A 19,005-nucleotide genomic window follows, 5' to 3' on the forward strand; every position below is an offset into this window, starting at 1 on the left:
TCACAGAGCGGGAACGGCAGATGAGGCTGTGTGAGTGAATCTCAAGCGTCGGCGGCAGTCAAGAGCTACAGACGACATGCTACGCATTTCCGGCTCCGCAAAGGCAGCACACGGTGGAATGCCGTGGCGTACCAAGCCTATGTCTAGTCTAGCATTGCTGGCCAGTCGCCTGTCTACTACTATGCTGCCAGACCCGCCGTCGCACCGTGCTCTTTTGTGTTGCCGCATTCAGTATTCGCTCCTTCATTACAATCGCGGCTGAACAAGTTGCCCGTTAACCATAGTAGCTCGGTCACAACGTCACACTCCACATCTACAACCAAGGCCGCACGGAAGAAGTGTTCCCATGGCACCTAACTTGCACACAAGGCACAGTCCCCAGAAATGGTGGAAGTATAAGCGCTCACTCCTGCTCAACACTGGTGTCCCTTCTCGTGAGACCAGGCACGCTGCTGGCAGAACACCGCACCGCGGCACTTACACTACACGAATAGTTCTCAATTGCACCTGTAAGCTTTCCGTATAACACAATCATAGCTGTGACAATGAAAACGGGAGACACTGAACTAACCTTCCGTGTTAACATGAGCAATAAGACCCGTTAAGTTTGGAAACCTGCAGCAGTGCGCTGACTGCAGACTAGATCGCCCATTGTATGGACAGCAAGGAAGACAGCCTAAACCGAACGTACACGTAGTATGAAAGCCGAACTATTACAGGACACCTGTACCCAGAGAAAGGAGCCGCCAGCCCAACAGAAGAGGCTGATTCAACGGCCCCGGTGCAGTTCTGCAATTTCGTCTCCCCGCCAGGTCCCCTCTGGTCAGTGACCCCACACCCCCGAGAACGCGTGCGTTGGGCTGTTTTTCCCAAAGCAACGCCCAGATCAGTCGGACATGATCCGGGGAGTGTGAGCTTGTATAGATCCTTGGTCTCAGCAGCTATAAACACGCCTCGGTGGGAATATGTGATCCTGAATTCAATTGTCAGCTACCTGTTCTATGTCCAACGCTCCACATGCTGTAGCATCGCATGACTGCCTCCTCGCGGTACTTGCCACGTTTTTTTGTCAGTGGTGAGGAATACCACTCTGCAATTAGGAAAACCTCAATAAGGATATTTCTTTCTCAGCTTTCATCCAGTGACAGAAGACATGTGCGCCCTTGTAACAGTTTTGTCTCTAGCCTGACACTCGGCCGACACGCCGGCATCGTGCCATATATGGCAGTGGTTCGGAGCAACATTCTCGCCCATCCCCTTTTTCGATCAAACCCCCTTGTTGAAGTAGACTTTTTCCAACGGCTTCTCATTGATCGCTAACTTCCGAAGCTTCGCCTGGAGTTCCGGCTCCAGGTTCTTGACTGACATCTCGCTGTACTCGGGGAACATTCCCACCGCCAAGGGCAGCCCGACACAGAGACACCCGAAAATCACAGAGAGTTCCATGCCCACCTGAAGAAACGGGACAGAATAAGAATGATTGACCTACACTATCCTGCAGTAGCCAACACTGTCTTTCACGCGTTTTCTCAGTTGACGAAACGACAAGTGAAGAAGGAAAACTCCGCTGTTTCTGTCTGTTTGCCCCTGCCTAGCTGGAGGAAACTCGCGTGATGAGCAGGACCGCCTCTTGTATGGAAATACATCGGAACCACTACTTTGATCCTGAAACAATCCTATGCCGTGTAAATACCGACGATCTAAAGACGTAAAGCGACAACTTAGTCAGGAATGAGCTATCCCCCAGCTCCTTGGTTCCTGCCGTCTCGCTGACACACATAGTTGCCTTCACGACACGTTTAATCTGGGCGCTTCCCGTTTTCCTCATTCCTCGACCTCCACTTGGGGTTTCTGTTGAAAATCCATTACTACGAGAGACACAGGTTCGCAAAAGAAAAGTAATCGTGCTTGGAGAACACGTCTCTCTTCCGCCTTCGACAGACGAAAGCGTGAGAGACCAGAGAAGCCGCAGTCAAGTTGTCCGGTCGTGAGAGTTACGAACCTTGATAAAAGTGTTAGTGCGCGTTAACGGCAGCAGGACGTTGAAAACGCTCATGACGGGATAGGGAAGCAGAAGAACCGGCAACGGAAGAACTGAAAGAAAAGCACAAAGGCGGCGCTCGCACTGAAAGCAGAGTTAATCGACTCTTTTTGCTTTCTATAGAAAACTGCTGGCTTTACTGAAACAATCGGAAAGTGCTAGATAGAGACCAGAACTGAGAACTGTTAGCTACAACTCGCCAGCCTCACACCCACACACGACAGCTCTTTCCCTCTAATGTGTATGCTCAAAATGGAGGACTAGGTTTTGCATGGTGAACCACTCGAAGAGTGGCCCCGGAAGATAGAGAGAGATCGGAACTCACCTACTCGTGAAATTGCAGTCTGTATGACAGCCTGGGTTGCCGCCTTGCGAGAGATCCCCACCTCGGTCTTGTCCGCGTCATACACCGGGATGCCCTTCAGAAACACTCTCGCATGCATGGATGTACACCCTCACACGAATCTACACCCGGGGCGAGCGACAAGCCCGCATTATGTCAAACAGGCTTACGCTTACAGACGCTGCGTCTATTCGACAAACACCCTGGCGAGGCAGCACGTGACCGAAGAAGAACCACTGCTCTCCGCCTCTGTGTCATAGCGAAAGTGACCAGTCAGCCGGGTCCCGTCACACCATTCGGGTCTGCTAGCTAAGCACTGTGTCTTTGCACGAGAGGTTAATCGGATACCTCATTTCGAATGTTTCGTCAGACTATTTCTCCCGGGTGGCGGTATGTCATCATAGACGCACGACAAGAAACCTAAGAAGTGTAGGCCATTGTCCCCATATCCCGCCGCCTCCACGCAGTTCAACAAGTGAGCAGACCCCGCCGTCCCCCGTCAGGCCGCTGCTTACTTCCGTTAGAGTCAGTCAGGTCTCCTCTTCGAATTCCTTGTGTAATTAACAAGTAACAACCAATGTACTGACCGCAGTCCAGCACACAATCGCGTACACTGCAAACCTGGTGCAATACGCCATCTAACGTTGAGTTACGGACAGATTCAATTTGCCAGGACACGTGTGTTCGTATGCGCCGACACGCTTATTAGACGCGCTAGCTAGCTCTCGCCTAGCTTTGTCGTTCCTTACACCCGGAGAAGACACAAGGGCCTAAATCGTCCTCTCACTACTATCAGACTTGATACGGTTTTTCAGGGGGACGGTATCGTNNACGATACCGTCCCCCTGAAAAACACCCGCTAGTATACAACAACTGTTCAGGAATAATGACGTGCGAGCAGTATCTGATAGGGGTAGTGAGTCAGTCTTCGGTGCACTAGGAGTGAATCCGACGGGTTGCCTATCCGCCAGTAGACATCTTGAAACATAACGAAAGCGACGAAGCCCTCGCCCTTTGTTTCTTGTTTCGCGGACTTGCTAATCTCTTTCAAGCAGAACTGAAGTAGCGGTATCCCGGCAGACGGGACCTTGACCACATAGAAAGAGAACATACTTTCTGAATTTCCTGCCCTCTCATCAAAAGGACATTCCCGAAGTTCGCCGTTGCAACTGCCGTATACGGGACGACAGCCTGAAGAAGTTTACGCGCGACACCCTGAATCTTGGAGCGGCGTAACCACGCATTCATCCCCACTGCAAGACCTACTGAAACAAAAACTGCAGCTCTAGAAAACGTAGACAGGAAATACGCAAACGCATTCAAAAAGCGAACCTAATCCAGTAGCCGTCCGGTAACCTGAGGTCGAGTACAGGTTTCTCAACGTATAATCACATACGTTCAGTGAGCAGCAAGCAGATCAGAATGGGGCCGACAACCTCTCGGTATGTCATCTTGAGGAGTGATGTTCACTTTCGTGTATCATCTATCTATCTCAAGAAGCCGTCTGTGCCGTTCCATAGAATATTCGTGGCAGCATCCATCTGTATACGCAGGAGATGAGATCCTCTACATAAAAGCGTTCCTGAGATAGACTCCTGAGTCCCACTGTTGTATATCATTCACGTCAACGCGTCCTTACGTACTTCTTGCATCTTGTTGGTTGGACGCGAGAATAGTGACGTATACACATGAAGATCCCTATGTGGAAAGTAGAAGCAATGTAAAAATTTCGTTAGCCCCTTAGACGTAACACCGAAGAAGGCCCCTAGAAATTACAAGCTCACGTACGTGTAGCCCTTGAGAAGGGCGTCCCTCGACTGTGCCGCGGCGGCTTGCCCCCCTTGAGCGGAAGAAGACTTATTGCCGTTTGCCCAGTTGAACGCAGCGTTATAGGTTTGATTAACCCACTGCCAGAATACGCTGTTTACGAACGTCGGAGGAGTGAGAAGCATTCCTAGCCAGAGCAATGCAGTACAGAAGAGAGGGAAGGACGCAGCTATTCACAGCCACAGAAGGTAGATGGGCTCATAAGCAAATACAGAAAAGACGGGTGATCAACGGTCTTCTGAGGGCGCCGGGCAAGAAAGCCCGGACTATACATTGGTCGTGCGAAGTTGAAGGAAAGGAGAAAGACAATAGCCAGACAGGGGGCGTCTCAAGAAATTGTGAAAAAGACAGCAACTGTGTGTTTACTTACGAGGAAAGAATCTCTCTCAATGATATACATAAGAAGAAAGCGCGAAAACGCGGCTCATAGAAAGAAGATTAGGTCGAACACTCGCTTTCCGTGTGTGCGTGAAATTGCGATGAAATGGGTCAGCTCTTAGCAAAAGAACAAAGCTACCTGGGAGAGAAAGAGGCTTGGAAAAAGATGGCACGAGGTGGGCTGGGGAGTTTTTGCATTCACATGGCTTCTCGTGTGTTTCTGTAGTTGATTATTGGGTGCAAAGAAACAACACAGACACACCAGCAGTGAGTCTACGATGCCGCAAGAGAAAAGCGACTTCGTACCGACTGTGTTATTGTAGCACATACTCTACCCTATGAAAGGGAGTCTATTCCCAAACAACCGGATCGTCCCTTTCCTTCTAGTGTAAGAATACGTAATGAAAGGCAGAATTACCTCCTCACCGCCAGTGATAGGAATATTGACGGGGCCAAAGGCCGCAAGTCTAAGAATAGGCGGAATAACAGAGCCGTCGCTAGAATTGACGGTGCTTTGGGCCACTAAGGCGAAATGCTGGAGTTTTTCTTCATCGATGCCTCTCTCCCTGAGTTGTCTCCATCTGCCGTCTCTCGCCAGTTGAAGAATCTCATAACTCCTTTTGGCTTCCTGCTCATTCACGAAAAGAAGAAGAGGATTGATTCTCTGCTGGAACGCGAAAACACGACCCCAGTAGGTGTTCGGGTCGTGCTTGCTTATGCGCATAGGGGCGTCCTGAGCTTCCGTAGGCGCTGGCATCACAGCCGAAGCCTCGGTGGAGGAAACCGAGCGAGAGCTTGACAGGGCGGTCATCTTGTGAAGCAACTGAGTAGTCATGAAACGGACGAACTCGGGAAACAGCTGCGGAGGACGAGGATGACTGAGGCGGTCAAGCTAACACGGGGGAAACGGACGAATCTGGACTGGGACACCGCTGTACGAAAGGGAAAGAACGATGATGTAGCTTGAAGCCGAGCAAGACGGTTGGGCAAAGGAAAAACAGCTGGTGAGTTGGATCCGTCCCTTTGTCAACCTCTGATACACACAGGTGAGCGTTCTGGACTTGGGTCGCGCTCCGGGAATAGAAGAGGGAGAAATGAGCAGCAGCGGTCTTCAACCCGTCACTGACAGAGCAGAGAAATTGGACCTGTGAAATACCACGCCTGAACAGACGTCCCTGCATGCGGATCGAACTACGGAGGAGGCGCCCCTCGCTGACCCTCGGAGAGTCCGGAAGAGAAGAGACAGGCGATATGAGCTGGTGAAGCAAACCATGTGGTCTCGAGGTGACAGAGTGCATAGCTTTCCCCGGCTCTGGACCCGAGAAGGAACGTGCTGGGAGTGCGCAGCAATGTGTGTCCCCTCGTTAGGAAAAAGCAAATGTGTAAAGGCAAGAGAGCATTGCGAGACGCACCTATACGAGTCATGACCGTCCTTAAAAGGGTCCGCCATAGAGCTGTCTGCGACTAAGGGTGACGACGCTACCGTGACTACTGAAGAGATACTGCATGCACTAGATGGAGAGCGGAGGGTTGTGTGGCCTCCTGGTGTGCCCCCAGATGTCACTGCCACATCGATCAGTCCGTTGTTGGTTCAGATAGGACATGCTCTTCTGTAGATTCCTCCTCTGCGAGAGTACTAACTTTAGACAGACATCTTCCCCCCCGGCTCCACGACTGCAGAGGCACCGGGAACCTCAGCGATCGACAAAACGGCCGCGCTAGGATGAGTCACCTTTTAGTCTAAATTGGGCAGCTATGCATCCTGACTTTTCTGCCGGAACATAGGGACACGTGAGCGAAGATAATCTGCGATACCCAACGTAACGGACTACGACAGTTTGGGGTGGCCTGCGAAAGCCCGTTTTCCACTTCGGCTCTGAACCGTCCGCTACCCTGATTTCCTTATGTAACTATGGCAACGGTCCCTCCTAGACAAGGATGTGAGCAAAGAGCGATCCGAGAAGGGATATACGCGGTCCCGCTGTTACAGAAAAAGACTACAAGTATTTACGCAGTCTCTAATTTTCCAACCTAGCGTAGCTGGCAGATGCGCTGTCGACGGTCCTCGGGAACTCCCAGTGTTCGAGCAGTGAGGTGCGCAGCTTCGAGATCCTCTTCGAGTTGACTTACGTTGATGGACCAGGGCTCTCGTGCTAATGCCTGTTCGCATACTGATTTGGTTGCTTTGTTCTTTGGTACTCTGTCTCGCACCCCCTCGGTGCTGCATGCATGCAGCGCACTTCAATTGAAAGCCCTGAGTTACGGACCACTTTTCGGCAGCCTTCAGATTCCTGGTATTCTGTCGAGAATTTTTTCCACTTGCAGGATACCGGCAGACGGGCATGAGTCGGCCTGTGTGCCTTCGTTCTGTATGCCGTCATCGTATAACGCCGGAACTTAGCACGGGAACGTCGTTTCTGGCTGCGGTTTGGATCCTTCGTCGATTTAGCTGCTTTTTAGCTTGCGTGTTGGTTGTACTGCCAGGCCTACTTCTTATCCCGGCAAGTTCATGCTTACAGCGTGTCCTCTCAACGCGTCGAGTCCGGCGACCGCGCCCGTCTGTTCTCGTCGAGGTCGACCCCGCACATCTGTGTGCTTTGTTTCTTTCCATGTGCAAACTGTTTTTCACTCTTTGTTCTCTCTTTCCTTTCTTTGCTTCCTTTGGCGTCTGTCCCCCTACGAGCTTGTCTGCCCTATAGCGGATCACAAACCTAGCTACTTCGGTTCTTTTTTTATTCCTGTGTCGGTATTCTCCCCTCCCGAGAAAACCGCCTCGTTTCGCGTCATCGTGCGATGATTGTTAAAGAGATGATGGTCTCGCATTCAAATACGCGATTTAGGTGCGTTTTGTTCTGACCTAGGTATGTACGTATGCAGTGTTTGCGCTACTTTCCATTCCGCGTTTGCCTGACTGGCTCCTTTTGCCGTAGTCTCTCTGTTCTGGTTACATTCACCTGGGAAGATGTCGTTGCCGCTAAGAGACGACAAGCCCCACCGACAAGCGTCGAACTCCTGCAAGCGCATCTTTGAGGACATGGTCGCGTGCTACCAGGTACTCCCCTTCTCTGAAAGACGTTGATTAGTTCACTTTTTCCTTCTAACGTACAAAGGCTCAGGAGTTTGTTTTACATGCAATGCTAGCGAGAGGTCCTCAGTACCTACCTTTCCAAGATGATTGTCTGCATTGCGGCACCCGGTACATAGTATATCATTTCATATACAACCTCGTGGCACTTCTTTCTGTCCGTCAAGTAATTTTGATGCGTTTTTTAGTTGGAAGTCCCGGAGAGTGGGAGAGGAATCCTAGCCGCTTCGTATTCCTTCTCTTTGCACGGTGTTCAACTCGGATCAGCCGCGAGTTGTGTTTGGTTTGATGGTGCATATCTTCGCAGAAGTCGCCGTGTATGACGACGGAAAATCTTACCTTCCAGCAATGTCGACACAGTGACGACCCCCGCGTTGTTACCTCTGAATGTATAACTCTACGGCAAGCTTATGCTCAATGCAGAAGAAATCTCCTGAATCCGCAAGTTCGGACGCGAGGCAACATGATAGGATCGTGATCGCGGTTCCTTTCCGGAATCATCGTCGCTTCCGGGGTGGGTGGTAGTTCCATATTACAACAACGGCGAAGCTTATTCGCTGTATAGTTCCAGATTTATAGGGTTTCGGGTGTATATGCTCATCTGACACGTCGATATAGAGACAGAGCCTGAATGCGGGGTAGGGGGGTGGCAGAGACAGAAATCAGTTGGAATTCTTCTCGGCGGCCCGTGCATATCCGAGGTCCAAGTCCCCTCTGCGAGAAGACTCTGATTGTTTCTGCGCCTATATATGGTTCATTATCCACACGTCTACGTTCCTTATCAACTGGATGTCTGTCCCACGTCTGCACTCCTTATCAACTGGACGTCTGTCTCATGTAGCCCGAAAAAAGGCTGCTGTGTGTCGCATTTCTCTCCCTGCTAACCCGCAGTAATGAGAGTGCCAGCAAACCGACTCCGTCAATCTAAAGGGACGAAGACGAGAGAACATTCCCTGTTTATAAGAGGAGGAGCTTGGACCCGACTAGCTCACGTGGTAAGGGGGTAGCAAGGACCGTAGCGTCTGCTAGTGAGGGCAAACACCCTTTGCACCGTGCTGTGCAAGCTTCTAGGTCACCTACTAAGGTAATACGGAAAAGAAGACAGAACAACCAGAAAAGACTGACTGCACGGTACTCCTCGCTCACTCACTCAGCTGTTCATGGGCAGTCCTCATTTCTGTTCTCTTTCCTGTCTCGGGTCGATTGCCCCTCGGCCTCATTCCCTGTGGAGAAACTTTCCTGCTATGGGTCATCGTACCGCTTCCCCTCTATGTTTGAGGAGGACCCCTGAGATCATGACTCACAACGAAGAAAGTTTGTGGAGGGGGAAACGAGACACAGGGGCATGACAAACGTTCCAAGATACACCGCCAATTATAGCTATTCATTCATCATATACAAAAGGCTAGACTGAACGAAATCGCGCTCCTGAAGATTTCCTACTTACCACTTTGAAAGACAAGACCATCGAATCGGTTGCTCAAGTTTGAGCGGTTCGCACATATATATATGGGGGGAGAGAGATCGTTTTCAGCATGAAAAACGACGATGAAGAGAAATGTACTCGTGTGACTGAAGAAGGAGCCTCAACGTTTTCAAGCCCCAGACACATACAGCAAGTACAAGAGACGGAGTAATAGACCACTCGAACAGCTGAGGTGTTTCTCAGCTAGAACCAGCTTCCGGGGGTATTCATCGAAAAGATATCCCTCCGGGTCGGAATAAGGCGCGCACAACCGTCATACAGGTCTGACGCGCCGATCCTCGTTGCAGATCTCTCTTCCTCCTCGCCAGCCAGGAGTTCTCTTACGCCATGTAAGAAAAGAGAACAGCATGACCGAAATGGGTTTCACACCACAGTGGCTGGAGTGCAGACAACGACAGAGTTCTTATACCTCATCACCCCCCCGGTCGAGCCATGGGTATGTACGGCCATGGCCAACTGAAATGCTGCTTTGAAGAAAAGTGACACAAGTCAATATCTTTACAAGAATTGTTGTAGATCTGTCGCGATGTTGACGAGCATAGGATCATCGAAGAACTTAGCAATCGATACATCTTCACTCAAACCCTGCAGACACACAAGACACCACATGTCATTGCATTACACTTGGATGGAGTTCATCGCTCAACGGAAAAGGCGTGTGAAGACAAGCTGTAGTGTATTTATGTTCGCTGACTGAGGTAGGAAGAAAAGCTCTCCTTTCCCGAAAAGGAGGTTGTACTCCTGTGAAAACTTCATTTGGAACGTAAGATTCGGTACTACACACATCGATCGTCCATGAGTAACGAGAGAAATTGACGGAAATGCAGAAAAAGCCTGACGTCTTTGGGAGAGAGCACGAGGAAGGAAGAAGAATATCTTTTGTATGCGCATTTTAAAAACAGACTGGAGAAAATACTACTTCTCTCTTTGAAGTGGAACTTTGCCGAGACTACGTGTACTTAGCCTTTCACACCTCCAAGAGATCGGTCGGGTTCCTGAGCAAAGAACAACTACATACACCGGCCATATCCTACCTACGTCCACCCCATGAGTAAAACTGCATGCATACACGCTCGGTAAACTTGCAGATACAAATACAGCAAGCTGAGAATGATAGCTTGAGTACCATATCCCATCTCGATAGACTTGTGAAGTTGACAGCAAGTCAGGACCCTACAAAAAGCCCACCCCCCTCCCCCCTCCTAAGAGACGCTCCGTTAGGTCGTTGCTATACCTTCCGCCTTCGAGTCTTAAGAAGGAATTCCCGAGCAAGATGAGGAGCTGGAGCAGGCTCGAGTGGACGTAAGAGGATCGCTTTGTCGAGTGGATCTCCTGGCACGATAGCCCAGTGATCAAACATCGAAAGACAGAAGGCTTGCCCGCAGGTATGCGTCCTACACAAAACACAACACATTTTCAAAAGCATTCGATATCATGAGCTAAATAAATAAGTACATGCAGATACATAGACAGACAGACGCACGTGCAGCTGACACTCCCCCAGAGGGCGGGAAAGGGAGAACATCCTGACTGTGAAGACAATGGTACTATACTTGAGAGGGCGAGCAGTTTAAAAAGAATACCAGCGACACAATCCTCATGAGAAAGGTCGCGCAGATTTTTTTATCTTTCCTCGTTCCCTTTCCTGACACTCTTTCAGGCATGGAAAAGCACAGCAAGGAGCCATCTACCGTTTCTTCCCTATGTCTGTTTCTCCTCTTACACGGCTGCGTCGTCCCAGCAGTCCTTGTCCAACAGCGGCAAGCAAAGAACAGAAGTCACTAGTCTCGCAATAAGACAAAAGAAAACTCTCAGACACCTTGGGACTCACCGCAGATCTGTTTCGAAGCCGAATGACTCGATGGCCGGCAAGTACGCGTGAACGATGTATAAGGGAGTTCCCGGCTTTGGTAAATCTCGGCTGACATTTCCTCGTCGTCTGAAAAACATGGACGCGCACCCGCTTGATCCACTATACAGCTCGACGCCCGTCTCGTTTCGGGTTTGTGTGTCCGAATAGCTGGCTGCCTGCCGTACGAATTTCCTCTCTATACTGGGACCTCCGGGTTGAAAAGAAACAGAACAAGGGGTGATACGTACTCCCAGGGAAAAACTTGAACCCTAGAAGACAGGAAGGCTTTCCTTGTTTGACGGCATGAGCAAAACTACTTCCTTCTCACACTCACCGAGACAAAACAGTGTAGATCGCAGACACGCAGTCGGCAGGGCACTGAATCTCAGTGAAGTACACGGGCTCCATCAGACGAGGAGTCGCCAGTAGCAGAGCGGAGTACGACACGCGTCTGAGATAAGAAAAATAAAAACTCGTAGAAAAACTAGAAGTAGAGACAAGACATAACATCTGCAAATCAAAGCAAGTCGCCGGGCAAAAGAATTCGGGCCGTCATGACACATGAGAGAAAGAGAAGTAACGGCGGGCTCTAAGTGTCACCGGACCTTGGTCGTTTTTCCTGTCTTCCTCTGTTCTTTTGTCAACTGTCCCTAACGTGATCATCGTGTCTGTTCTCGTGTTCTACTTCTTCCACCCACCCTACTACTTCCTGACCTCCCCCCTTCATTCCTCGTCAGGCATTCTACGCCCCTCCCCCGCCTGTATCTCAAGACCTCCATCCTTCTCTCTATCTCTCCCTCCTTTTCCACTTCTTTCTCCCCCTCTATCTATCGAATCCGTGAACCGCTGTATTCACCGAACCTAGAGCCAAAAGGAAGCACCAACTCCAAGCCATCTCTCCTTCTCGCCCTTCCTCCCTCTTTGTAGATGTATCTATCTATCTATAAATATATATATGTATGTCTCTTCTCCTTCCCTACCTCTCGTAGACCATCGAGAGGTCTCGCCTGCCACTCGGCATTGCTACGACACAGTGCGAGACAGTCAAATCAGAAGAGAAACAACTCAGGGCCTTCTCATACATATCCTGTTGACACGGACACCCACCTGTCAAAGCAACTACAGATGATCAAGATGATACCACTTCACACCCCGGCGGCGTGTCTCCTCTTTTTTTTCCTACCCTTGTATTCTTTTCCCTCTTGCTCTTCCTCATCTTTCCTTTCTCTACCCTGCGTCTATCCACTAGTACTTCGCACAATCACCGAGGATGAGCTTGTGAAAGGAAACCAGAAAGGAAGACACCGTTTTACCTGGCAGTAGGTATGATCTGTCCGCCTCCTCTGTTCATAGGATCAGCTGCGATGGCAGCATCAAGAATCTTGAACTTGACATTCCGTATATTCTCTTCAATAAGAGGTCCTTCTCGTGTAGCCCATTGAAATCCTTGAATGATACTCTCCTTCACTGTGCCAAGAAGATGCTTATCAACTTCAGACGGCAACGTATCATCAAGCAAGACGTTGGGCCCCCGAGAATCAGGTCCAAAGGCCCATATAGAACGTGCCGCTAGTACATCCCATCCATACTTGGATGTGAAGTGTTCACCTAGTTCTCTACGGAAATACGTATCATAAAAAATCAGAGCATCGTAACACATATCATATGAGGGAGAAAAAGAGGCAACACCACATCAAGAGCTTGACTTGACAGGCAAACAGGCACGTTGTCTTCTAACTGGCACATCTTGACGAGGAATGCAGATGTGCCAAATGAAAGATAGCGCAGGATGGAGAAGGTCCGAAGACAAATCAAAAGGAAAGGAAAAAGACAGGGGAGGGGAGAGGGGTGGAACGGTGCACCATGGAATAAGAATCCTCTTGGGAAACGATAGGAAATACCGGGTGAAGCTCTTCCATGACAGAAGCCAAGATATCGTTTTCAAAAACAGCGAGAATGTTTGCATCGTCATCGATATATAGTGACAGATCTGGTAGTACGGAGATAAGAGAGGATCGTAATCATAAATATCGGAACGGCCGGCCATTCCGTCGTCTTAAGAGATTCGCGCACTTCCTTTGACAACAAGTATGTCACAGAATGAGTTCCAGACCATGAACTGCTCCAGAGACATCCAGAAGTCATATCAACTCGACGTACCCGAAAGGCACCACAATGAGTTTATACACATAAAGGAAGGATAACAACGACATGCAGCAGAATACGAAATATAACGAAACGTTAAACGGAATGACAGGACATACGCCAAACTGCACATACAGTGGAGGAAAAGATAATGAACATATCTTTTGCTTTACCGCCTGTATATGGAAACCCTTACAGCTGGATGTTGGACTTCTAACACACTGGGGGGACGTCATCAGTAAGAAAAGAGAAAGTAGATAGAAAGATACACCTGCACTCCTTACTTCTCCCCGTCATACCCTCGACTTACCGAGTGTCCCACTTGTCAGATACAAGACCTTTCTCAATATCTTCACCGATCTGTTTGTCAAGAGGCTCAGCAAGCATGTAAATCTTGTTCTTTTTATTTGGGGTTTCTGCAAAACATTTCAACGCCGACGTCTCAACTACTGTCTCGCAGAACTGGACGACAGGGTCTGCTACTTTGATCTCGAGATCTCCGTACAGTTTACGAAGATCATGAAGAACACAATCAAGGTACACTTCCCCTGTGCCGAGAATAATGTGCTCGCCGCTCTCTTCGACACGAGTCCGAGCAATGGGATAAGCCTTGTCGATTCGTCGAAGCCCCTGCGCAGACACACACAAATCTACTTTCCTGAGAAAGAAGAAATCTAGACACAAGAAAAATCCGAAAGAAAATGTCTGCTTTTCTTCTGCCAAGTAGTAGGTACTCTTCATAATCCCTCTCCGGGAACATAGGGGCGCACGACATATATATATATATACGTACATTTGCATATACTGACGCCCGGCACTACCTCTCATTTATACAGCGCATATATACACATATATACACATACGCATGAACTGTTAGACGTATACGCGCACAGGGATTCTGCTTAAGATGCAACTGTTGGAAAGGATCCTGTAAGTGAGAGATTACACAATATACTTACCTGTGTGACACTGAGTAGACTAGGACGTAAACATATAGATACGATAGAACACACTCAGCTTTTCTCACCAAGTGTTTAGTCCTTGGAGTCCACGAACAACACAGACAAACACACCGTAGTATGAGGCAGACAAAAAGAAGAAGACTGGAAATCCTTACCTCCAACATTTTTGGAAGTTCAGAGGGTTGTAAAGGTTCACACGCAACCTTGATAACAGGGACAGAATTGAATAGAAGGGGAGCGAAGATCTCCACCTCTTCACTGTGATCGACATTTGTTATAGTCGATGTCTTGACAACAGACAAATCTACTCCTCCTATAAGCACCCAGTTTCCCGCAGGCACATGACTGATTTCGACGCGATATCGTCCCTCCAAAATCCATAGATGAGAGACATCTCGTATAACCATATCTTCATCATCGTCCAAGCTGAAAGCTTCTCCTAGAACCTGTAAACAAACCGGATATACAGATACCACATCCAGTGATACACACGTTAGTACTGTTGGTTTTTTTTTCTTCCACGAACAAGACGCCAACTGTCCGAATGCGACAGTCACACCAGAGAAGTTGAATCTTCAAGAGGGTCGGCGCAGAAAGAAACACAACGGAAAGCACTATCAAAGATGGCCTCCGTATGAAGAACGGCTTCCCAAATGAGGCGGCTGGTCACAAGGAAAGTTCGCTGAAGGAGACAAACAATTACACAGGCTTCAGTCGAGGTGCGAGCTTTCTCGAGTTCTTACAGTACGTGACGTTGATATCGATAGAGAGTAGCAAAAACGAGACTTCCGCGCCAAGAAATGTGCGGACATGACAAGGTATAGAAGGTGGTCATACAACTACCTGCCCCGGTCTGTAGTTGAAGGGCTAGAGACGTCCGTACGCAGAACCATCGTAATGCATACAGATATATCGACGTGTATATACATACATAGATGTGTATAGAGAGCCACGGAACTCTACGGAGCACAGGTAAGTACGGTATCGACAGGCGTGCGCCCTAGGCTCAAACCCCGCAAAACATTCGGGATACCGTGTCTTGTGCAGGTCGCCTGAGCATCCTTTCTGCTACAAATGCGGCTCAAGAGAGAACACACTCACAACTTCCTTATTACCCAACCTATTTGTCAAGTGAACGCGCGAACATCGTTGCTTCGCTTCAGAACACAGGGACGGAAATCCATTCACAAAATCGACACCCGGAGTAGCATTTCCGCGGAGCCCAGTGCGACTGAGATAAGAGCTCGTCTGGCGTCTGTACACCTCACCAGTGCCCATAGCCTAGAACCCGCAGTCAGCAAGAATAGACATCCCTACCTTAACACGTTGACCTTTATGAACAGTTCCACTCATGACGCGTCCGAAAACATCAAATGAATGGAAGTTGTTTGGGCGATGATAGTTCTTTGTCGAGTAGATCATCAGCACATCGCTCTCACTGTCTAGGGTCTTCATACCCTCCGCCACAGGTCCCTCCTACGAAACAGCCAGGCACGCGATAGAATGAAAATTGCAGCACGGATGATTACCAGGTAAGAATTTGAACTAGAAACAACTCAGTCCACACGTACTCCCGCTGTCACTGCTACACAATACAACACATAGACTCCCGCAGTTCCCCTAGTGTGGATGTACGGATGGACATCGAACAACCATGCATACATAGATTTGACGCGGAAGTGGCCGCACACATAGGGTTCCTCGGATCTGTGTGTTTACACTACACAGAGAGACACCACCGGAAACGCTACCCTAGATACAGGAAGTGATAAACAAACAGATCTGTGAATAAAGCAGTGGTTTGTCGGAAGCAGCAGACACACACTCCAAAGTGCTCAATCTCGTCTCGAACTTCTTCAACGAACAGGGGAGGGGGCAAACAGCAGCAGAGTGTACGCTGGCAAGCCACACGAGTGTACTTTTTGTGAGGAAACAGCAGACAGCGTGAGGTGAGGTACCGCTGAACCCTCTCAGAATGCTCATTCATATAGCAGAGAAGGGGGCGGGACGGTCATTGTGACACAAAACTCTCCCAGAGGAGACAAAAAACGACCTCTACTTTTTCCACTCTTCGTCATCAGAACTATGCCAGTACCCAATGCAGAGCGCTCGGGACCAGTTCCATATTTGTATACACAGATCTAATGAACCCTGTTACGGTGAAGAGCTGTCAGGCCCCGAGCTGAAGCATGTGTTGTGAGAAGGCTCAGATTACCGATTTCAAGTTTCCGACGGCTATCCAAACAAAGAAAGAAAGTACCTGGTTGCCCGTGTAGAGCTGCTTGGTCTTTTTAGGAGCGTTAGTTTTAGGGTCAGGAAGAGCCTCAACGACAATGTCAACAAAAGCACTGAAGGAGATTGTAGACAAAAGACGGAAGAATAAGAAAATATCTTTGGAAGGAGAGCCACACGAGAAAGGAACAAACACACCGTGACGTATATACTCACAGGAACAACTATACTGACGGCAGCGACATGACGATCTATCGGCACCTGTCTTCAGTTGTGTCGCGCTTTCCGTCCTCCCACGCCTCCCTCGCTTCCCCGAAGAAAGAAAAAAAAAGACCCCGAATGGCGGCAAAGAAGCGGAGAGCGCAACATCAATTCCTGCAACGGGTATGGTGTGCACAGCGCCACGTCCTCGTCAAGGCATGCGCACCTAGGTGCACATGTATATATATAGATATATGATCAACAGCACGCACGTAGAATAACGGTGAGACACTTGAAGCTAGAACTACTACGCGCGAGCTCATGCTGCGAGATCGACAAAGTGCCTGAATGCGTATGCACATGAGGCAACTCGGAATTACGCCGTCCACACGTCACCCAAGTAGATGCAGCAAAACTAGAAATTAAGTGGAGAGGTAAGAACAGCCGCCAACCTCAGCGACACACTATTGCCGAGTCGAAAGACAAAATCTCCCTGTTCCCTCACCTAACGTCTCCAAAGAACTGAGACAAGACCTTTTTGAGAAGCGTCCGACTGTCGAGTTTGTAGTCGTCCTTCTTCAAGTAAATACCGAGCTGCAGGGAAGACACACGGGAAAAAACAATACCGATGCCGCCACCACACAACGTCGAAAGAGCAACTACGAGTGCAATTCAGCCTTCTCCACCCCTTGTGTTACGCCAAGGAGAGTTATATGGTATAGACTATTATGCTCAATCGGTCAGTGGAACATTTTAAGCAGATGATTCCTCCTGCTGCGTTACCCTCCCAAGACACGCGACGAAAGGGGACAGACTGCTGGGCGCTTTTCAAGCTTTCCGGATACTAGACGCTAAAAAATCCGTTCGCCACCGGACGGAAAGACTTAGCGAGCAGATCTTCTTACCGTCGTTGATAGGACATGCTGTCCACGCAGAAAATGGACGGAATAGCTCCTTAGCCCCTCTCCTTCCCACAGTAAAGCCGGGGGGGACGGTGAAGAAGTAAAGCACGTACCTCCTCTAGTGTAGGCTGGAGTGTCGGCTGTTCCTCCGCGACGACATGAGCAATGAGTTTATACAGAGGCTCTAAGATAAACTCGACAAACGTACGAGGAGCATCCTGCAAAAACAAGCGTGTAAAGACGGTACAACAGGGGGTGTACATGCGTCTCAGAATTCCTGCTGGCATACCCAAAGTAGAGAACGAGACGACGAAGCCGATCACCGCATGCTCAAGTATGTATACAGAAAGGTCCACTGTGGCTCGAACAACGGGAATTTGCTGTTGAAAAAAGAACAACATCGTCGGGCACTGACTACTCAACTGCAGAGAAAGTCTACAGCGACAATCAAGAAACACAGCATCTGCTGTCGCTTAACGCAAGAAGTTAACTGACAATTGTCGTCCTGCCTTCCTCCTCAACACGGCACAGACATGGGATAGGGGAGAACCGGCCTCAAGCCAGGCATGCCAAAGAAAAGCACAAACTTCAGCGCACGCAGAACTCCAAAGCCCGGTTTTTTTCCGGAGAGCTTGAGCCGGTTGCAGAAAACCAAGTAGCTACCAGGATTCTACGAGGAACAGGAATCCTCTATAAAAAGAAGATAGCCTTTCGAGACAGATTCACGAGATCATCATCACGTTTAAGTTTCGAGAGATTGACTTAGACACAGACGAAGTGGAAAGGAAGGAGCAGAAGAACGGATGTGATGTGCTGTCCCCGAGATCACCCAATACTCGTATGCTCCTCTCCACAATACATAGCTATGTGTAGAAGAGGCCACGCATCTATACAGTTGAAAAATAGAGACAGCCGTATTAGCTGCAGATGTATCGTTGTACACACAAGTATGGAGAAATAGATATGAGATACGTGTCCTCGTGGTTACCAGAGACGTACACAGAGTTAGGTCTGTCGTTTGACACAGACAGCCTCCCGTTCATCTCTAAGCTTTCTTGAAAGAGTGAAAACTTTCTTCAAATACAAAAGGACGCCTTACTGTGAAAGGAGGACGGTCGACAACCTTTCGCGTCTCTGGGTGAATCCATAGATCACCCCACAAGGCCTGCTCAAAGATCTCTACAGAAGGAGGGAAGACCGACCAAGGAGCGGCATCTTCTCCCTTCGACGAATCTTCTTTACTAGCAGCCGCTAAGGACTCAGCATCCAGAAGATTATCTGCGACTTTGGGTTGATAGTTATCGATATGAAGCTTAGCGAAAGACCTTGTTGAGAATACCAGACCAAACTGACCAATAGCGAAAAAGACGTTGTTGTTTAACGGCGAAATAACGATAGGCTCTCTCCCGCGAACCTCACATACTTGCTCCAGGATGGTGTTAACCTGAAAGGGTTAATGAGGAAGTTGTGAGTTAACAGGAATTACAAGAAGAGAATCGCAACAGAATGAAGCGGTGTGGGGTGGCAACAGAAGAATAGGATGATGAGCTG

General features: G+C 49.0%; 3 protein-coding genes across 3 annotated transcripts; 1 reads left to right on the forward strand and 2 right to left on the reverse strand.

Annotated features, from left to right (window-relative positions):
- Positions 1–235: 235 nt before the first annotated feature.
- CSUI_007680 (tricarboxylate carrier protein) lies at positions 236–6,048 on the reverse strand. The gene is made up of 6 exons (XM_068067825.1): positions 5,016–6,048; positions 4,173–4,338; positions 3,498–3,669; positions 2,367–2,460; positions 2,003–2,094; positions 236–1,452 (listed from the first exon to the last, which is right to left on the reverse strand). The coding sequence occupies exons 1-6, from the start codon at positions 5,422–5,424 to the stop codon at positions 1,267–1,269; spliced, it is 1,119 nt and encodes a 372-aa protein (XP_067920197.1). The 5' UTR covers positions 5,425–6,048; the 3' UTR covers positions 236–1,266.
- Positions 6,049–6,238: 190 nt separating this feature from the next.
- Positions 6,239–8,441, forward strand: CSUI_007681 (uncharacterized protein). The gene has a single exon (XM_068067826.1). The coding sequence runs from the start codon at positions 6,932–6,934 to the stop codon at positions 7,286–7,288; it is 357 nt and encodes a 118-aa protein (XP_067920198.1). The 5' UTR covers positions 6,239–6,931; the 3' UTR covers positions 7,289–8,441.
- Positions 8,442–9,037: 596 nt separating this feature from the next.
- Positions 9,038–18,996, reverse strand: CSUI_007682 (116 kda u5 small nuclear ribonucleoprotein component). Its single transcript, XM_068067827.1, has 12 exons — positions 18,554–18,996; positions 17,568–17,672; positions 17,058–17,146; positions 16,380–16,467; positions 15,437–15,595; positions 14,275–14,565; positions 13,468–13,787; positions 12,326–12,628; positions 11,347–11,463; positions 10,992–11,099; positions 10,395–10,554; positions 9,038–9,745 (listed from the first exon to the last, which is right to left on the reverse strand). The coding sequence occupies exons 5-12, from the start codon at positions 15,572–15,574 to the stop codon at positions 9,659–9,661; spliced, it is 1,524 nt and encodes a 507-aa protein (XP_067920199.1). The 5' UTR covers positions 15,575–15,595; positions 16,380–16,467; positions 17,058–17,146; positions 17,568–17,672; positions 18,554–18,996; the 3' UTR covers positions 9,038–9,658.
- Positions 18,997–19,005: the final 9 nt, after the last annotated feature.

Source organism: Cystoisospora suis, assembly GCF_002600585.1.
Source record: "Cystoisospora suis strain Wien I chromosome Unknown contig_4118, whole genome shotgun sequence".
Lineage (NCBI taxonomy): Eukaryota > Apicomplexa > Conoidasida > Eucoccidiorida > Sarcocystidae > Cystoisospora > Cystoisospora suis.